Below are 20,896 nucleotides of genomic sequence, written 5' to 3'. Positions count from 1 at the left end.
CATATATAGGGTAGTTTGGGGTATTTTTCTTCCCCCCAAAATCTTATTTGAATAAATAAAACAACTGGTTAATCATGTTTTCATTTCTACAAGATGCCTGCATATATTGAATCAGGCCCCACTTCAAAGGAGGTATTCCCTTCTTTGTGGAACAGAAGGTTGGATGCAGCTTCTAAGGTGCTACCTAACAGCCAAGATTTCTGTAAATCCTTCTATTAAAAATAATTATGAATTTGATTTTCAAAAATCAATTGCCTAATCGGGGCAATAAACTAAATTGATTTTAGACTAACAGATCTATTAACTAAACATTGCAGCTTCCTACACATTATTTTATAGTCAGAAAAATGACTTTTCAATGGGATTTGTGACTTGTCCACATATAATGCCTGCATATAATGGAATGCATCACATTGTGTTATAAAATTTACACACACACACAACCATTTCTCAGATTTTCAAAGCCCATCTTCCATGGAGCTTATCATTTCTCTTAAAGCCATTCAAGCTTTTCACCTAACAATTACTGGGAATCTCAAACAGTTAAGAAACTCTTAACATCCTATTATTCCCAAACTTTGCAAACATCAATGAACCATAAAATTTGCCAAAACGTGTACACGGATCAGCTGGGGATTTCCATTTGTACAGTAATAGATTTTGGCTGGTAAAAAGAGGACAACTGCCAACAGCCAAGTCTGTGACCTTTGGATGGTCCTGTGTCAAGGCCAACCACCTTGCAGAATATAAACTGTGTAGCTAAATAAAGATCAAGGCCAACTCAAAGTCATGACCAGATGCTGAGCCCCAAATAAATATTTAAGACATACTCCAACTTGATAGGAGCACATGCCTCTCACTGTTATTTTAGACAAATATTGCTAGTAATTCACTTTACGGTGCCTTAATATTTGAATAAAGCATTGTGAGCCTAAATGTAATATATTTAATATACAGTATTTGTCTAACATACTACTTGAGCTGCACTGCCATAACGTCATGGCTTCTGGAATGTACCATGGAGCAAGCTCACATCATAAATGCTAGTTTCAAATATTTTGATTTAAAATCTTTATTTAGTATATGCTTGATTACAGGCACCAAAACAAGCTATGGGATATCAGCGGAATTGTTTATTTTCTTAAACTGGCTTGAAGTATTTGGCAACTCTTCCTCCTCAAATAAGAACAGCATTTGATCAGTGATGAAAATGGATTAGATGTTTTATTCTGGAACTTCCATGCCTTGCCAGTACTGTAAATTCAAAGTTTAATGTAGATGTTTTTTTTTCTGGCCAATGCTCACTATATATCCTTTCCTACTAATTTTCACCACTAATTTTCACCATATTTGACAGGTGAACAAGTAAGTTAATATTTAGAAGAGAAATAAATGACCGTAGGGACAAGCCCTCTGTAAACAATACATTTTACTGCATTACATACTGTATAACTACAATACTAGACACACACAAAAATATAATTACATACAGAAAAAGGATTAATAATACTAAATTGATACAATCAATATACCTTCTATTTAACTGTACTAAAAATACTGCATTTTCTCTGTAATAACAGAAATAACTGGTGAGACTATTCAGTGCTATGAATGCTACTTTGGTTTCAGTCATATTTGCCATGCAATGAATGTATACATTTGTTTTTGTCCTAATATTCGTGAATATGAACATAAATACATACATAAAAGAAATCTGGAACCTAAATAATTCTCTGGGTTTCTCTAAATGATGGATTCAAAGAGGGTCTGAGCCACTTCTTAACCACTGTGGGATAGTGTTCCAAGTCTCAGTTCAAAGGCAATAGCACAATTTGTAGTCCACCACACATAATTACTGGGGAAGGAAATTATTAGCTTTACTGTAGAATTACCTCATTGCAGAGGCAAAAGCGCCAACATTCTGCTGATCCTCCCCGTTTTTAAAACTCTGGATGATGTGTCTTCAGCTTCGAAGGGAAATGCTCAGCCTGCAAAAAGGGGCCTTGAAAGGGAACTGAATCTGCCCAGTCAAGCAGTGTAGAGAAGCCCATAATTTGATATGTACTACGTTTGTCTACTTTCTTGTACCAGATGCAGAGATTAGTTACTGAACACTCCAAAATATCAGAAATAAGGAGTCAGGTCAGAAGAAACCCAAAAGTATATTAGCAGGTATCTCACATCTCAGTTGTATCAGCAGGTATCTCACTTTTGTTGGATTATACGAATTTCTTTCCAAGTTATACACAAACACAGGAAGCTGCCTTATACCAAGTCAGACCACTGGTCCATCTAGCTCAGTATTGCCTACACCATCTGGCAGCAGCTATCCAAGATTTCTGTCAGGAGTCTCTTTCAGTCCAATTGCCAGGGAATGAACATGGGACCTTTTGCATGGAAGCATGCAGATGCTCTTCCACTGAGCTATGGCACCATCCTCTAAGCAGAATCTCTTACAGTGCTCATATGTTGTCTCCCATCTAAATGTAAACCAAGGCAGACCTTGGTTAGCAAAGGGGGCAATTCATGCTTGCTACAATAAGACTTATGTAGTACTTTATGTTTCCAAAGGCTCAGGTTCTAAGCCTACAAAAACATAACTTTGAAATTAACTTCTGCAAAAGTCAACAAAAGTGAGATACCTGTTAACTCTCCTCAATTTCCATCTTTTATATAAGCAATATTGTGTGGCAGAGAGGAAGAGAGAACAAACTAACACTATTCAAGCAGCTTAACCCAGGCTAAGGCAGACCAGCCTAGGTTAGTCTGCTCGTGTGGAGTGCTGGGATTGAGGCTGATCCTGATGCTGCTGCCCTGCCTTTTAACCCTAGCCTTTAGCCAGGGTGTGAGCGCGCCATTAACCCTGGCGCAAGGGTCATGTGTGTGCTTGGGCTGCACGCAGTCCGAGCATACAGAGTCAGATGCCTTGAGTGCCGGACTGATGGGGGATTCCCCCAATGCACCACACTCATTGCACGGTCCATGCCCCCTGGAGTTTGGGACTCATTTTCCCGGCCTCCAGAGATCTGCACTGCAGGGGACAGCATGGATTGTGTGGGCGACTGGTGGCACGCCAAAGATGGAGCAACTGATCATCTGGAGCGAAGGTGTCTGGGAGGAAGCTGGTGTCTATCCTATGTTTCTTTTTTAGACTGTGAGTCCTTTGAAGACAGGGATCCATCTTTATCTAATCCAGGGATTCTCAACGTTGGGTCTCCAGATGTTATTGAACTTCAACTCCCATAATCCCCAGCCCAAGAGGCCTTTGGATGGTGATTGTGGGAGTTGAAGTCCAATAACATCTGAGGACCCAACATTGAGAATCCCTGATCTAATCTAATCTATCTCTATGTAAATCGTTTGGGGATTTTTTTTGAAGAGCAATATAACAAGTGACGTGCGCGCACATGCGGGTTACTTCCAGTCTGAGGAGAGGATGGGGTGGCAGGGAGGTATGCTGCCACCGGACTGGTTTTACAGAGAGCGCCAGCAGTGGGGGGGGAGAGGTAAGTGCACCCTCCACCCTTAAAGTTACCCCACACACACATGCTTTCGAACCGGTCCCCGCTGGTACCGTGCACATCCCTAGCATGGAGTGGGTGAGACTGAAGTGCAAAATAGATTAACCCCTTGGGAACAATCTCTCATGCAACCAATTGGCCTATCAGATGTGGCTTGCAGTTTTCAAAACTGAGCTGAAAAATGAAGAGGGGAAAGAGTTACAGTAAGCAGCCTCCTTAGGCATGTTTGCCTCCATTTCAGCCTTTAAAACCTTATTGAAGACATTTCTTTTCCACCAGGCGTTTGTCTTTTCAATCTTCTTTTTAAAAGAAAAAAATTCTGATGCTGTTCTTGTTTTGTACACTGCCCTGAGCCTGTGGATTGGGTGGTATATTAAATCTTAATAAATACATGTTTGGTTAAATAAATGAATGAATGAATGAATGAATGAATGAATGAATGAATGAATGAATACATGTTTATTAAATTATTAAATTTAAATAAATACATGTTTGGTTAAAAAAATGCAGAAGAATCCTTTGGGTTAAAAAAAGAAGACTGCAGAAAACAAGTTTTAAATGCTTTGAGCCTCACACAACTTCTTTCTACTACACAGTCTGATGCTGTACAGACACAATAAGCTATCTAACTAAATGCAAGTTTGCCCTCTTGTGTCTGCTTAAGTAATAATTTCTTTTATATTAATGGTAAAACACTGCCAGCTTTGGAGCTCTGATATGCAATTTAAATGCCAAATTGAACAATGACCAGCAGAAATATGTGGGAGTTTTTTAAATTGAAAATTAAAAGTGGGTCCCATGTTGTAGCTTGGGGGTTAAAAGTGGGTCCCTGGCCAAAAAAGTTAAAGACTACTGCCCTGCATATTTCAAGAGGTACTACTACTACTATTTATATACCGCTTTACAACATAAATTCTCAAAGCAGTTTACAAAGAAAAAGTAAATAAAATGAGATGGTTCTGTCCCCAAAGGGCTCACAATCTAAAAAGAAATATAAGGTAGATACCAGCAACAGCCATTGGAGGGATGCTGTGCTGTGGTTGGATAGGGCTAGTTGCTCTCCCCCTGCTCAATATAAGAGAAACACCACTTTAAAATATGCCTCTTTGCCCAGTTAATTGCAGCACTTAATAAAAATGACTGAAACAAAACACAAGTATCTTTTGCCTTTAACCAAGAGAGGATTAAAAAAAATCTAGTTGGAATATTGTTTTTAACAACTAATTGCACTCATGTATGTATGTGTTATACTTTATGTGTAGAAGTCCATCAGTGTCTGATCGCACCATCTGTCGCTTTTTGAGTGACAGTGGGCTCAATGGAAGAAGACCCAGGAGGATTCCACTGTTGAAAGAAAAACATATAAAAGCCAGACTGGAATTTGCTAAAATGCATATTGACAAGCCACAATGCTTCTGAGAGAATGTCCTTTGGACAGAGGGGACAAAACTGGAGCTTTTTGGCAAGTCACATCAGCTCTATGTCCACAAATGAAAAAAATGAAGCTTTCAAAGAAAAGAACACCATACCTATTGTGAAACATGGAGGAGGCTCGGTTATGTTTTGGGGCTGCTTTGCTGTATCTGGCATGGGGTGCCTTGAGTCTGTGCAGGAAACAACGAAATCTCAAGACAATCAAGACATTCTGGAGCAAAACGTACTGCCCAGTGTCAGAAAGCTCCGTCGCAGGTCATGGATCCTCCAGCAGGATAATGACCGCAAACACACAGCTAAAAGCACCCAAGAACGGCTAAGAACAAAACATTGGACTATTCTGAAGTGGCCTTCTATGAGCCCTGATTTGAATCCTATCAAACATCTATGGAAAGAACTGAAACATTCAGTCTGGAGAAGGCACCCTTCCAACCTGACACAGCTGGAGCAGTTTGCTGAGGAAGAGTGGACCAAACTACCTGCTGATAGGCGCAGAAGTCTCATTGAGAGCTACAGGAATCACTTGTTTGCAGTGATTGCCTCTAAAGGTTATGCAACAAAATATCAGGTTAAGGGTCCCATCATTTTTGTCCATGCCATTTTCATTGGTGTTATTATCTGAAATATTCTCTTGCATCAATACTCTAAAGTGGCACCTTTAATGTGGTGATTCTCTTTATTAAGCAGGGGGAGAGTAACTGGCCCTATCCACCCCCAGGACAGTATCTCCAGTGACTGTTGCTGGTACCGTATCTATCATGTTTCTTTTTAGATTGTGAGCCCTTTGGGGACAGGGATCCATCTTATTTATTTGTTATTTCTCTGTGTAAACCGCCCTGAGCCAGTTTTGGAAGGGCGGTATAGAAATTAAATAAATAAAAAATAAAAAAATAACAAATAAATAAAGCAAAGTCTGATTTTTATTAACTGTGGAATAAACAATGATGGGTGCCAATTACATTTGTCAGTTTCAAGTTATTTCAGAGACAATTGTGGGTTCTTTTTTTTCGTGGAGGGATACCAAAACATTTGTCCGTGTGTATACACACACACACAGATACACACACGTGTAACCTGCTTTGTTTGGCATGTACACTTGTGTTCTCTTTCTTGGCTTATTCTGCATTAACACAATATATTCACGTTACGTCTGAGCGCGACTGCTTTTTTCCCAGAGAGTCTACGGCACTAACTCTTCTGGGCTACAGTAAAAGGCTGTTCGCACTTATTTGGGAGTTGTCCCCCTTGCTCTCTGTGGATATTATGTCTATACGGGCAGGGACTGGCTGCACTTGCCCAAGTGGAAAAAGGCAAGAAACCACAATCACTTTCTTGCCCTCTTCCCCCTGCAATGACTCAGTCAAGGCTCTTTCCAACAATATTATCGGCAAGTAACTGGGAGAAATAAGCTGAAAGGGCGAGAGCTAACACCGGCCTCATACCCCAGCTGGCGCTTCACGGGATCAGGGAAAACCTGAATCCACTGCACGCCCATTCAGAGAGCGGACAGGAGGAGTTCGGCCATTGTATATCTGGACAACGTTCGGGCCCCTAAGTTGTCGGCTAAGAGCAACCTCGCGTGGAGAGAGGAGAGGACGTGGCGGTTTTGGATCGGCAGTCCGTGGAGCAAAATAAAACGCTTCCCCCACCCGCCACAGCCCGTATGCCAAACCGCGCTTTGAGAGCTAGACAGACAGACACGGATCTCTCCTAAGTCACGCCTAGTTTAGCCCAGAAAACGGAGATCGATCTCCAAGGGCGCATGCGCCACAAGCCGTCCCCAAAGCTGCTCCTTTTTTTCGCACTCGCTTGCTTTGGGCTTCTGTGTCTCCGTCTTTCTGTGTGCGCCTGCGTGTTTGTGGGAACGAGAGGCAAGGCGTGAGTCGGTTGGGCTCCCTTCCTCTCTCTTCCTTTGGTGTGTCTGCGCGTGGCCGAGTCTGCGGGAGAGAAAAAGAGCCGCTGAACGGAGATGGCGCTGCACGTTCCAAAGGCCCCGGGCTTCGCTCAGATGCTGAAGGAAGGAGCGAAGGTGAGCGGGGCAGGGCAGGGCAGGGGAAGCTTCCAGAAGCGAAGCGAGCCGGTCCCACGCGATCGTCAGGAGGGCAGGCCTACTGGGCCCCATAGAAACCCCGCTGGCACGGGAGGCCTGCTTTTGCGGCCCAGAGGAGGAAACGGGCATGTGTGTCTCTGCGGAGTTAAGATCCCCCCCCCCGCCATGGAGGCGTCCTTCTCTCCACGGATAAAGGACCCGCCCTAAAACCTGAGCCAGCCCACTCTTCCTCCCGCCGGGTTCTGCCATCACGTGCGTCCGCTGCCTAGCAACGGGCGAGGGGCTTTTGCCAGGCGAAAGAGGGGAGGTGGGGGCAGTCAGCTGAACCACGTGTCGGGCGGGTGTCACTGGGCTCCATTCTAGAACGGGACCGGACAGAATGGCTGAAAGACGAAACCACGTGGCTAGGCCGTCACGCTTAATGCTTCTCTCTTAAACGTTTGCCGCTTCCTCCCGCAACCTGCGACAAAAACTGCTTCGTCGTGTAGCTTTCTTGGCTCAAATGGCTCAAGGCCTCAAACAGAGTCCCAAGCTGTTCTGCTGACAATAGATTACACTCTTTCCACGTCGCCCTGAACTCTGCTCCCTACTAACATGCCCTGGTCATGGAGAATGATGACGCTGGCTGTGGATTTTTATTATTTATTTATTACCTTTATATACCCTGGAAGGCCAGGCCAAACATAGGTTTTAAGGGCTCTCCTGAAAGCCAGCAATGAACTCTAGCTATGGATTTCTGCCAGGAGTGCATTGCACAGCTCAGGAGCAGCTACAGAGAAGGCCAGCTTCTGAGTCACCACCATATGTACCTGTGGTAACTGGAGACAGACCTCCTCAGATGACCTTAACGTGCAGTGGGGATCATGCAGAAGAAGGCAAGGCAACCTGGACCTAAGCCATTCAGGCTTAAGGTAACCTGGACCTAAGCTGTTCAGGGCTTTAAAGGTAGTAACCAGTACTTTGTATTTTGCCCAGAAACATAATGGCAGCCAGTGCAACTGTTTTAAGACAGGCATAATATGGTCTCTCCAGGTTACCCCAGAGACCAGTCTAGCTGCCACATTTTGAACTAATTGAAGTTTCTGAACTACTTACAAAGGCAGCCCCATGTAGAGTGCATTTCAATAGTGAAACCTGGAGGTTACCAGCTGATGCACCACTGTTTTGAGGTCATCCTCTTAAAGGAATGGGCGCAGCTGTCTAATCAGCCGAAGCTGATAGAAAGCACTCCTGGCCATAGCCTATACCTGAGATACAATGGTGAGGTCTGAGTCCTGGAGTACCCCCAAGCTGGGAACCTGTTCCTTCTGAGGGAGTGTAATTCTGTCCAGCACAGGAAGATCTAACTCATCCCTACAATGAGCCCCTCTCTCTTGCTTGGATTCAGCTTCAATTTGATATCCCTCATCCAGCCCATTACTGCCTGTAGGTAGTAATTTAGGGAATGAATGGCATTTTGTGATGAGGATGAAAAGGAGAAGTAGGTTTGGGTGTCATCAGCATACTGATAACACCCAGCACTAAATCTCTTGACCTCACCCAGCGGTTTCATGTAGATATTAAAAAGTATTGGTGACAGAATGGAGCCCTGAGAGACTCTATATAACAGCTGTTTTGAGGAGCAACTATCACCAAGCTCCACCATCTGGAATCTAGGCGGAACCACTGCAAAGCAGTGCTCACTATCTGCAACTCCCGCAGGAAATCCAGAAAGATATCATGGTCGATGGGATTGAATGCTGCCAAGAGATCCAAAAGAACCAACAGTCACACTCCCTCTGTTGATTCGCCAGTAAAGGTCATTCATCAGGCCGACCAAGGCTGTTTCAACCCCATAGCATCTCCAAGATAGGGCTGATAGAGATGACTGCCTGCAACCTTGGAGAAGCCGCTGCCAGTTTGTGTAGACAGTACTGACCTAGATGGACCAGTGGTCTGACTCAGTGTATGGCAGCTTCCTATGTTCCTTTATATGAAAAGAGGTATCAAATTAACATTGTTCTGTTTGTTAAACAAAGTGGAAAGCATTTTCAGAATAGCTTCTGTTTTGGTGACTTTGAAATACTCAAATTGAATTTGGATTACACTTTTAGACTAAGGACGATCTTAGAATTAATTGCATATACTGCATGTAAAGTATTGAAAGTTTATTTTTGTGTTTGTAGCATTATTCAGGATTGGAAGAAGCTGTGTTTCGAAACATTCAGGCATGTAAAGAGCTTGCCCAAACAACCCGTACAGCTTATGGTCCAAATGGTAGGTTCTTTTTATATCTAAGTGTATTTTTTAAAGATTAGGTTACATACACCTAATCTTGTGTATGTGCAAGTGTGTGTGCACACATACACACTATTCATACTTTTCTACATCTTAAAAGATTTCAAGATGACTGTCTCCTGTGTATTAGAAACACATCCTAAAATGGATTATTGTTTCATTTTGTTGTCAAAGCAAGAAAACCATTTGTTTTAATGCCATGATTTGCTAGAAGTTGGAAAAATTAACTGGAGTTGTATAAACTTTAAATGCTTAAGCATTCACATTTTGCAAAGGTAAGTTGAGTGTATTGATATTAATAATCTATACCTTATATGATGGCTGACGGCTAACCTGGCTATAGTCAACTAACTGTTGAACAAAGTTTGATTGATTGATTGATTAATTAATTAATTTCTGTATGTAAACCACTTTGGGAACTTTGGTTGAAAAGCGGTATATAAATATTTGCCATATTCGTAAAAGGTTAAAAGTGTAGAGGTATTCATTTTTGTTGTTGTTGTTTAGGAATGAACAAAATGGTTATCAATCATTTGGAAAAGCTTTTCGTTACAAATGATGCTGCTACTATCATAAGAGAGTTGGAGGTAAGTTCTTTCCTGTCTCCTTTATACAGAATTTGATTAATCTATACCAAGATGTATGTAGCAATTTTTTTTTTTAAAGATTCTTCATCGGTGTTCATTTCCATGCCAAGCTTTTATTGGCTAGTATTATTACTTTCCTATTAGAAGAAAAATAAGAATGCTAGCCATCTTGAGTCAAAGTTATACCTTGCATTGCATAGAAAAGTTGTATAAATTAGGTAGGGCAATGTAGTGCTTGAAGGGATTTAAAGTGCAGGCAGTTCTGTTTGTAATTCAACATTTTAATGATTTTTAAAACTGATTGAAGAGAGTGCAATTTCAGCCACTGCTAATAATGCAGATGATTTGTATGGCTATTGTAAGAACACAAAAAGGTTTGATACCTTGTGTATTGTGTATGCAGTGACCAGTCCTGTGTCTCATGAGCAATTTAGTAGCAGTAGATGAGCTAAATGTCCTGAATATAACTACACTGTAATACATAGTGGAGCATGCCAGTAGTTGCTAAATATTCACAGATGTGCTCACGATTGTGTAAAAATGTGATCAAGAGCAACCAAAACTACATAATGAGAACTGGGAAGATATGGTACCCCAAATCAGTTGTTTATCAGAGCGAGTAAAAGCTGCCTTACTCTGATTATATTTTATATGTAAAAATAAAATAAAGATTATACATAAAATGCCTTGGGAATTATTTTGGATTAAAACGTGGGCTTGATCAACCCAATAACTTGCAGTGATACAAAATCTTGAATAGGTTCAACACCCTGCTGCAAAAATGATTGTAATGGCTTCTCATATGCAAGAGCAAGAAGTTGGAGATGGAACAAATTTTGTTCTCGTGTTTGCTGGAGCCCTCCTGGAGCATGCAGAGGAACTTCTGAGAATGGGACTTTCTGTTTCAGAAGTAAGTTCTTATTTACTCAGCATATTGCAGAGAAAGAGAGCATTTCAAGACCATTTGCCCTTGAAAAACTTGTAGAAGTCTAAGATTTTTCATTTACCTCTCTAGTTTCTCAAATTAATAGCATTGTCTTTGAATAAGAGTACAGGTGAACCCTATTATCCATGCGGGTTCCATTCTGCCCTGTGACCGCGGATAACAGGGCATTGTGGGAATGGGGGGGGGGTTTAGGTTCCTGGAAGCTGGGCCAAAAATGGCAAAACACATGAAAAATTGTGAAATAAAGTGACCTACTGTGCTCTTTGGGGTCTCCAGCTGTCCAGGAATGTCCCCCCTTTCCTGTGGAAAATCATGGAAAAATGTTTTTTCTTATAAAAATGAGCCACAAAATGGTTCCCCTTTTCAAAGTGGTGGTCAGAAATGACCTCGAGGTAAGTCCAAAGTATGTTACTATAATACATACTGTTATAAGTCCTGTGTGTGTGTATTCTGATTGCAGGTGATTGAAGGCTATGAAAAAGCTAGTAAGAAGGCCCTAGAAATACTTCCTGATCTAGTGTGCTGTTCTGCAAAAAACCTTCGGGATGTTGACGAAGTCGCATCTTTACTCCATACTTCAGTAATGAGCAAACAATGTGGAAATGAAGACTTTCTGGCTAAGCTTATTGCTCAGGCTTGCGGTAAGTACATGTTTCATCTGGGTTTTTAGTTCAGGTTTATTTTTGTGATAGCATTAATATCTTCATGCAGCTCAAACTTGGCCTGATATAGTGAGTAAGAGTTCTTTGTGGGTAATGGTGATTTTCAGTGATTTGCCTCATCCCCTCTGGAGTCCAAAAATAGTCCATGAGGGTCCCATAAGCCTCCAGGATGTATTTTCAAAAGGCACAGGCAGTTGCAGAGGGAAAGAGGGATGTCCCAAAATTGCTTCCTCAGGCATGTACTGAAGCTTTTCCCCTATGCACCTGTTACTCAATATGCTGGGCTAGCTTCTGTAAGGAACCAAAGCTGAAGAAGCCATTCTCTGGATCTACTGTTATATCTAAATATTTTCTTATAGTATAACAGGGATGGCTACTCAAGGATGGGCCTTCTCTTTTGCTGCCCCAAGGCTTTGGAACACACTTCATGCTGAAATAAGAACCTCCCCATCAACTTTAAAAAAGGCAGTCAAGACGCATTGGTTCAACCAGGCTTTTAATTAGATACTGGTTTAATTGTGTTTTTAATAGTTTTAACATTTTAAATTATTGTAATGTTTTTATTGTTTTGTTGTAAACCACCCAGAGTCTTACGTTTTGGGCGATATACAAATGTGATAGTTAGATGGATTAATATTGAGTGTTGCTTTCACTGTTGAGAACATTTCTATCCTTTCACCACTGGGTAGATCTGTAACAGTGCCTGTAATGGGAATATGTGTTTAAAAAAATGTTTTAACATGCTTCTGATCTGTGGCCATTCACGGTAGCAGGGACTGGTGATAACAGTATTCTTCTAGCAATGTAAAGTTGATGAGAAAAATCCACTGTTTCAATTCATGCTTGAAATAAATTGTGTCAAATCTCAATACTAGTTTCTCAGGCTTGAGTTTGTGGTTGTTGTTTTTGCTGCAACAGACTCCCATGGCAACTTTTCTGCAAATTGTTATAAAAATGTATGGGTTTTTATGTTGTTTCACAGTGTCTATTTTTCCTGAATCGGGCCACTTCAATGTCGACAACGTCAGAGTGTGTAAGATCCTAGTAAGTCATAAGGGTTGTTTGTTTTTCTCCAGTTTGTGTATGGTTCAAACCCTGCTCTTAAAGTTGCTTATAAGTTCCAATAAAACTTCCAAGTAACTATACTTAAAACTGCTGCGTTGCTTTGATAATCTTGGAACATTAGGAACAGAAGAAGTTCTACACTTTAGTTCTATCAGATTTTAACATTGTTTCTTAAATTATTTGAATAACTGATGAACCAAACAGGACAGAGTGTTAAGAAACTTGCCTCGTGCTTTTGAGCCTTCAATGAGCATTGTTCCTATATTTTTTAAGGCTTTTTAAAAACTTAAGCGCAAAGATTAGAGACTTGCTGATGTATGTTGATGGAAACTTGGAAAAGCTGAGATTCTAGTGGATTTTATAAAAAGGAGCAGTTACAGCTTTGGGCATATCAATATGATGGTGTAGGATATTTTTAATCACTAAAATGCTTTGATATACAATTTATTGCCTTTTAGGTGCAGAATTTGGCTTCTACTGCATTTGGTTGTCTTTTCAGATGGAAGGAGTTGACTATTAGCCTCTATTTACTAGACCACATTTATAGACCACTTCTCTGCTTGACCATCAAAGCAGCTATCAATAAAAGATGATACACATTTAAACCTATTAGGAACAATAAAAAATGAATCAACAAACAGGTGTGGGAACAGTAAAAACCAAGCAAGTAATAAGAGGCTAAAAAATGCTTGGTGAAATAAAAAGGTTTTTACAACTCAATTTTAAAACTAAATTGACCTCTGAATGTAATACTTATAAAGCTCAGAATATTCTCTAGTGAAGGATGTACAGTTATAAAGGACCTATTATTTCATGCATAAGTCAAGTCTGATTGGTGGGTCAGGATTTGGACAGGGCAGTCCTTAATGCGGACAAACTCAGAGAGAAAGATGAAGCTGATCCTTAACTACAGCAGATTTGACTTGACTGTGTACCTTAAGGAAAGGCATTAATTGTCAAGCATGGTTGTGTATAATAAGTACACAAACAAATTTTATTTTATTTTAGAATCAGTGTGATTTACTAGGAGGAAAACTGATTGTCTATCACTTCTCTTCAGGGTTCTGGCATTTGTGCATCTACAGTATTGCATGGCATGGTTTTTAAAAAGGAAACGGAAGGTGACATTACTTCTGTCAAAGATGCCAAAATAGCTGTGTATTCTTGTCCTTTTGATGGCATGATAACAGAAACTAAGGTATGTTATGGGTATTTTCTAGAAATGTTTAGTAGTTGAATATTTATTAAATACTGATTCATAAATACACAAACTGGTTGCTTCTTTTCTCCAAGAGAGCCTTCCCATGCAAGACATTGCATGGTGAACTGGGAACTATCTTTGCGTTAGCTTGATACACCTTGGGATTGCAGGGGCAACCTGTCAGTACACAGAGGTATCCCACAGTCATTTCCACATCTATCATAATTGCAGAAAGTGACATTTCAGTTGTAGAAATAGTTGTGAGCTGTCTTAAAATGCAGCCTAGTTTATGGGGCCACAAAAGCTATTGCCAGTTGCAACCCTAAATACTTAGGGTTACTTTCTAATTGGCTAGAACACGAGGGACCTCCTCCCCTGCACTGAGTTCTCTGTCACAGCAAACTGGGGTAAATAAGGCAGGGCTTCTCTTGTTCCTCAGCATCTTCAAAGCCCAATGCAAACTGAGAGTCTGACTCTTGCATGCCATAAGACTTGGGGTGGGTGGCAGAGAGTGGTTGGCGATTTACTACAGATTGCCAGTAAGGTCTGTGGATATTGGAGGGGGTTTCTGTGTACATGGTTGGGATCTACAGTACGTGTCTATAAATTTCCAGATGTCTGTTTTGATTTTATTAGAACTAGCTTCTGCTGCTAGCATTGCTAACCTTGAATGACTTTTCAGCGTACATGCAGGTGGTTTACACAATGCAGCCTTATATGCTTTTGCAAAATAGGTTGAACCATAGTAACAGAAAGCTGGAGAGGAAATTTGAATCTTTGTATGTCTGAAGTCTCTTCATGTTAGGCTGTTCAGATGAACACAGTTGGTGTGTGATCAATTGAAAATGTTCTAATAGGAGTTCCTGGAGAAACAGAGCATGGCCATGAAGCCACACTTGCTAATTTGCTCCCTCTTCAGCAGCTCCATTACTCTTGATCCACTGTTCTATCTCAGAGGGAGCTGCTAGTAAAGGAATAGATGAGATCCAGGGTGCACACATGCTGTTGCTTGTATCTGCATTATTTGACTGGATCATGGTTCTGTCTGTGATGAAACAGCATGAGGTGAACCTGAGAATGGGAGAGTGAGCTTCGTTTACAACGATTTCTTAGCAGAAATGTGGAGTAAACCTCTGTAGACTGAGGGTGTGATGGATGAGAGAGGGTAGCAAGAGGTGTGGCTTGTCTTACTAGGTCCCAAAACCATTCCCCTGGAATGCCCAGGATGGACACCCCCCCCCCATCTTGCGTTCATCATCTGTTCTCCCTAGGGACAGAACTTCATACCTCCTAAAAGTCCAGCAGTTTAGTAAAGCAAGTGTGGGAATGGGCTAGAACATGGATTAACTGTTTAACTGATTAAGCAAGTTGCATTGTTATTTACAGGAGACTAATGTGTTGCTGATGTAGATATGTAGGTTGCTTGTTTTGGTTGCATGTGAAAACAAAACATATGTTTGAAGTAGAAGTAAACTGTATCTGGTATGGAATTTCTCCCTAACCAGTGCTTAGGTCAGATTACCCTCTCCTGCCTCTAAACCTTTACCACGAAAAATGCCCCTACCCCCCAGCCAATTGTTCTGTTCTTGTTGCACCCATTTGACTCTTGGGTCAGAATTTTGACCACACAGCCTTTCTTGTCCAGCCTTCCTGCCCTCTGGACTGGTAGCTTCATGCTGCACACAGTGATACAGCTAGGCATATGCTTCTTTGAAGAATCCTCCTTCTTGTTTTCCTTTCCCACTATTCACATTTGCTGACTAACTCTGGCTTCACCTCCTGGCTCAGCTGAAGACTCCTCTTCATGAGCTGTTGCCTCTTGCCTTCTTAAAGTGATCAGCTCTTTTTTTGCTTCTCCCCCTGCCCCCTGGCTGGGTTTCACTGGTCTTCTGCCCTTAGTGCTAACTCTGCCCTGGAACCAGCAATTGAATTTCATATTATGGCAAGTTTCAACTCTGGCCACATCTCTCCCCCATCCGTACCTGTAAACGGTCAACATCTTTCCAACTGGACTTTTAAACTATGCTGTGTGATTAGACTTTTTGGGGTCACTTTTCAGAGTTTACAGTTATTCATTCGCATCTCTAGAAAGCTTTTCCTTTCACAGCTGAGTTTGTACCAGAAAAGATTACCCTGTTATGGGTCCAAATATAAGTATTCCTCAGTGTCCTTGGCTTACCTCAGCCAAGCCTATCAGTCATGACTCTCTTTTTTACAGACATTATAAATTAAACACCAAATCAAAGTGAATTATTCACAAAGAACAACAAGTCTTTCCCCCAATTTTCTTTCTCCAGGGCACTGTACTGATCAAGAATGCTGAAGAACTGATGAATTTTAGTAAAGGAGAGGAAAACTTAATGGAGTTGCAGGTCAAGGCCATTGCTGATGCTGGTGCAAACATCATAGTTTCGGGTGGAAAAGTGGCAGACATGGCCCTTCATTATGCTAACAAATACAATCTTATGGTAGTCAGGTAAGGCTTACAGAGATGTCAATACTTCAAATGCTTGGTCTCTAACTGAAACAGCATCCTTTCTCATGCTTCCTTGAAGTATGAATTAATGCTGACTTGAATGTATTAAATAGCTATTGTAGAGCAAACGTTCTATTTAGAGGATTTACACCCCATTCAGAACAATAAAATACCATAGACAACACATTAAACAGTAGCTGAAGGTGGAATTTGTGGACAACATAATGCATGCAACTGAAAATGTAAAAGGTCTGAGCAAATAAGTTTTTGTGTGGTTCTGAAAAGAGTTGCAGGCAGGTAGTAATTCACAGCTCAGAAATTTAAGCTAGGCAAGGTCACAATGCGTGCTTCCAGTCTGAGCTGGAGAGGAACAAACCCTGCAAAGCAATTAGGTTCTTATCCATGCTCTCGATCACACTGATTTTATGTCTTTACTGTCAAGATCACAAGTATGCAGTCTTGCTTTTGTAAATACATCACTGAACAAAAACAGTCCTTGCAAGACTGAAGATGGCCTACCCCATCTTAGAGCAAGTAGCTGAATTATAGTTACCCCTCCTTGAGCACGCTTCTATGGTTTATACAAAAGGGGGAAGAAGAGCGTGTGTGTTTTGTAGGTGCACTGTTTATCTTGCTAACATAGGGCCCTTGGATTGAGTCTTAATATCCTGGTAATGTAACCATGTTTGCTGATGCTGAACATCCCTGAAAACCTACTCTATTGTACTACAAGAATGTCCAGATTATAAAGAATGTGTTTTCTTTAAAAACTTTTTTTTTTTAAAGGCTGAACTCTAAATGGGATCTCAGGAGGCTCTGTAAAACCCTTGGTTCTGTAGCTCTCCCCAGACTGGTATGTAAACAACAATAAAGGCCCTTTTAATGGAAATGTACTTTTAGATAGAAGCACAAACTTTCTCTTCTTTCTTCCCAGACACCACCCAATCTAGAAGAAATGGGTCACTGTGATAGTGTTTATTTGTCGGAAGTTGGGGAAACACAAGTAGTTGTATTTAAACATGGTATGTTCTTTGTTTTAGTATATTAGAATTTTTTAACTGCTAAGTATACAAACTGCTGCTTTCTGGTTTCAGAACAGTGAAATATTTTACTTCTTAACAGAAAAGGAAGATGGTGCTATTTCTACTATAGTAGTTCGTGGTTCCACAGACAATCTCATGGATGATGTAGAAAGAGCAGTTGATGATGGTGTCAATACATTCAAAGTACTCACTCGGGTAAGTAAGGCAGTATATGTAGATAGTTTAAATATCCAGGACTGAATTTGATAAAAGTGCCTTACTAGATGTAAATAGAAACTTTTGCAGAAATGCTAGTATATTGGCATTTGTATACTGCAGAAAATAAACCCATTTTATATACTAAGGTAGCTTTAGAAATGGAAATTCTTCCCAAGTCTTTACTTAACACTTGGTCCTATCCTTTCAATGGTTCTGGTCACATCCTCCTTTTGTTTATTTGGAAGGATAAGCGCCTTGTTCCAGGTGGTGGTGCAACAGAGACTGAGTTGGGCAAGCAGATAACTTCATATGGAGAGGTAAGCTATATTCTTACTCAGTTTAGCTTTGTATACAATACTATTGATTTTTGCATGTTTAAAAAACAGATTCTTTTTTAGACTTGTCCAGGTCTTGATCAGTATGCTATCAAGAAATTTGCAGAGGCATTTGAAGCCATACCCCGAGCTCTGGCAGAAAACTCTGGCATTAAGGCTAATGAACTTATTTCCAAGCTGTATGCAGTACATCAAGAAGGCAACAGAAATGCTGGATTTGATATTGAGGTGAGAAGTTCCTTTGTATGATGTACTCCCTGCGACGTTTTTGTGGTGGAGCCTTAGGATGCCCTTGCCAGGGAGTTCTATCAGGGAGCAATTCTTTATAGCTTTCGATAAACGCCATTTTGCTTAAATTTACTGCTGAGCTTTTAGGGATACATTGTGGCTTCTAGGATTTCTAAGAATAGTATTTTTTATAAACCTGGATACAAACCTTATTGTGCAAGCAGTAGGAAGCTCCTATCCTGGTTGTAGCCTCCCCATGCTACATCCTGCACCAGCTGCAGAACATTCCCAGGACAGAGGGGCCTCCAGTGGTGGGAAGGCCCTGTTGCATGAGCAAAGTTCTGTTTGTGCCGCTTTGGGTCAGGCCATGCTGTATTACTTTAGGTGTCGAATTTTGTGTGGCATGGTAAACTCAAACAGCTTTAAAGGGTTTTTTTTAAGAGTAGAAAGGGTTTTTTAAGTGGGGGAAATCTGCTGTTAAGCAGACTTCAGTAGAGAGATGGACATCCAGACCAGTGCAGCACTGGCGCTACAGGCAAAGAGCCACTTAATCCCTAGAACTCCAGCTTTGTCTAAATCATGTTTCATGACTGGGTCCTCATTTGATATTATTGTACCATTAAATAATTGCAGGTAATTACAATACCCTGTACTTTTGACACAAATCTTGTTAGCTTTTTCATTGGTTGGTTTGAAATGACATCTACCAAAAGCATAGTCATGCAACAAGCTGCAGAATCCCTATCGCTTTGACACCACTCCCCGGGGCAACTCAAACTTTGGTTGAGTCTCATTGAGATCAATGAGGAAGCAGCATTGGAAATTCTGAGAAGCTTCTATTTGTGATCATTGATAAGTTGTCAGTAGAGTAGCTTGATGGAAAAGTGAGGGTTCTGAATCCTCCTAGTCATGAACAGTTGTGTTTTTTGCTGATTTTCTTGGCAGGCTGAAGCTGCGGCTGTGAAAGATATGTTGGAAGCTGGAGTACTAGACACATACCTTGGGAAATACTGGGGTATCAAGCTGGCTACAAATGCTGCTGTAACTGTGTTAAGAGTTGATCAGGTAAGTTGAGACAATAGTCTAAGTTTTATATAAATTTTTCAAAAATACGGGGTGGGGGGCACAGGCACTACCACGAAGACCTTCAGGTGCTTCACATAATTCTTAATTAAGCCTAGCACCTGAAGGTCGCCTCTTTGTGTTTTTATAGCATATCAGTATCTTCTGTTAACTTAATAGAATTTAGCTATTTCTAAGGTTCATTTAAAATGTTGTTTGTATAGACCCTTCTAGGAACTACAGGTGTAACAACTGACACTTGTATCTTCAAAAGATTGTCATATCCCCAAAAGTGCAATATTCCAACTGTGATATACAGTGACTTAGTTAGTGAAACTTGGTAGAAATCTGCACTTGATATGAACTTTCTATAGATTATTATGGCAAAAGCAGCAGGGGGTCCACAGGCCCCTAAAGCACCAGGACACTGGGACAAGGATGACTGGAACGATGGCCCTGAACCGTAGTATGCAGTAAGCTTTGGTGTGGAGTCTGCTGTTAACAAGAGCAAACACTTTGTTGCATAAATACTTTGACACTCTGCCTGAAGTTAATGTGTGGTATAAGCAAGAGCACCATCTAATAACCTGCTTGTGATAGTAAAAGTATGGCTTATGGAATGGTGTTAGATGTTCCTAAAACAAAGTTTTAAACAATCTATAGAGTAATGTGCATGGTTCCATTTATAGGAATATATTTCATTTAAATTCTTTTGTCCATTATAGGTTAATATTTCACTTGCCCAGGATACTCTTAAGGTTTCTAGAGTGGTTTGATTCTCAGTTTAGTTACCCTAGAGCACACATTTGTGCCAAGAATGTATCTATGGAGACAAACATCCATACAATACCAGTTGCTGCTTCTTGGAGGCAACATTTCAAATAAGCGACAAAAGCTTCACTTTTAGAAAGCATTGATTTTGTTTACCAAGTAATATAAATGCCAAAATGCATGTTTTCCTAAATATAACACTAATATACAGAAAGCTATGTAGAAGGAATGGTCTCTGCATGGTTTTAGATTTGCCAAATTTGGATTTGGCATGTTAGAACACTGATAATTGCTATAGAAAAAACCCTGAAAGCTTTTGCCTTTTATCATCTTCTATATATTTATTTCTCCTAGGCATACCCGTCGCTATTCCCATGCATGGCAGCTCTTGCGAGAGATCACGAGCAGCTGCCGGACTAGCGATGGGGAGAAAACGGCTGCCAGGAACGGGGAGGGGCCGACCGGCAGAAGTGCAGATGCTCTGCACCCAGCCCAGCTAGTTTAATATAATGCTAGTAAACCATAAAAATCTAAACATGGCTAGCTGAATAAAAACAAAGCATTTAGTTTAGCAATATAAGATGAGGAAAAATACTTGTCAAACATGGATAAAATCCAATTGGGTTAGAACTCCTTCAGTCCAGATTAGTTGCATGCTACAACAAATATGGGGAGATGACTAACATTCTCTTCTCTTGCAGATAATCATGGCAAAACCAGCTGGTGGTCCCAAACCTCCGTCAGGAAAAAAGGAATTGGATGATGACCAAGATGACTGAACAGTTTAAATGTACTCTGAGGGGGTTGTGTATCTTGTCTTGCTCACTTTAAATTATGTGACTAATCTACTAGATACCTGTCTTATACCATTTCAATAAAAGCAGTTTCACTAATATCTTTCCACCTACTGTAGCAGACAAGCTTCTTAATTAAAATGAGTACAATTGTTAGATAGGATTCTCTACACAAAAGAATCTCCTTTTATTTTTTTCAAGTCAAGTGTACTGTGTCTAAAAGGTAGAAGTTTTCCACCTCTGCAG

At 40.7% G+C, this 20,896-nt stretch overlaps 1 protein-coding gene across 2 annotated transcripts; it reads left to right on the top strand.

The window, feature by feature from the left end:
* Positions 1-6,784: 6,784 nt before the first annotated feature.
* On the top strand, positions 6,785-20,759 carry CCT8 (chaperonin containing TCP1 subunit 8). Of its 2 annotated transcripts, XM_053309513.1 has the most exons (16): positions 6,785-6,984; positions 9,171-9,261; positions 9,790-9,869; positions 10,630-10,779; positions 11,276-11,456; positions 12,460-12,521; positions 13,603-13,740; positions 16,041-16,219; positions 17,006-17,072; positions 17,154-17,241; positions 17,342-17,457; positions 17,706-17,777; positions 17,859-18,023; positions 18,969-19,088; positions 19,460-19,558; positions 20,558-20,759. In XM_053309513.1, exons 1-15 carry the CDS (start codon positions 6,925-6,927, stop codon positions 19,550-19,552), a joined length of 1,662 nt encoding a protein of 553 aa, XP_053165488.1. In that variant the 5' UTR covers positions 6,785-6,924; the 3' UTR covers positions 19,553-19,558; positions 20,558-20,759. The 2 variants fall into 2 exon arrangements, with proteins under 2 accessions (XP_053165488.1, XP_053165489.1); XM_053309514.1 differs by lacking the exon at positions 19,460-19,558 and having other exon boundaries at positions 6,787-6,984.
* The last annotated feature ends 137 nt before the right edge of the window (positions 20,760-20,896 follow it).

The sequence above is a fragment of the Hemicordylus capensis genome, chromosome 3 (genome assembly GCF_027244095.1).
Source record: "Hemicordylus capensis ecotype Gifberg chromosome 3, rHemCap1.1.pri, whole genome shotgun sequence".
NCBI classification, from domain to species: domain Eukaryota; kingdom Metazoa; phylum Chordata; class Lepidosauria; order Squamata; family Cordylidae; genus Hemicordylus; species Hemicordylus capensis.
The sequence above is the reverse complement of the archived record's forward strand: the minus strand, read 5'-3'. Positions and strand labels throughout refer to the sequence as shown.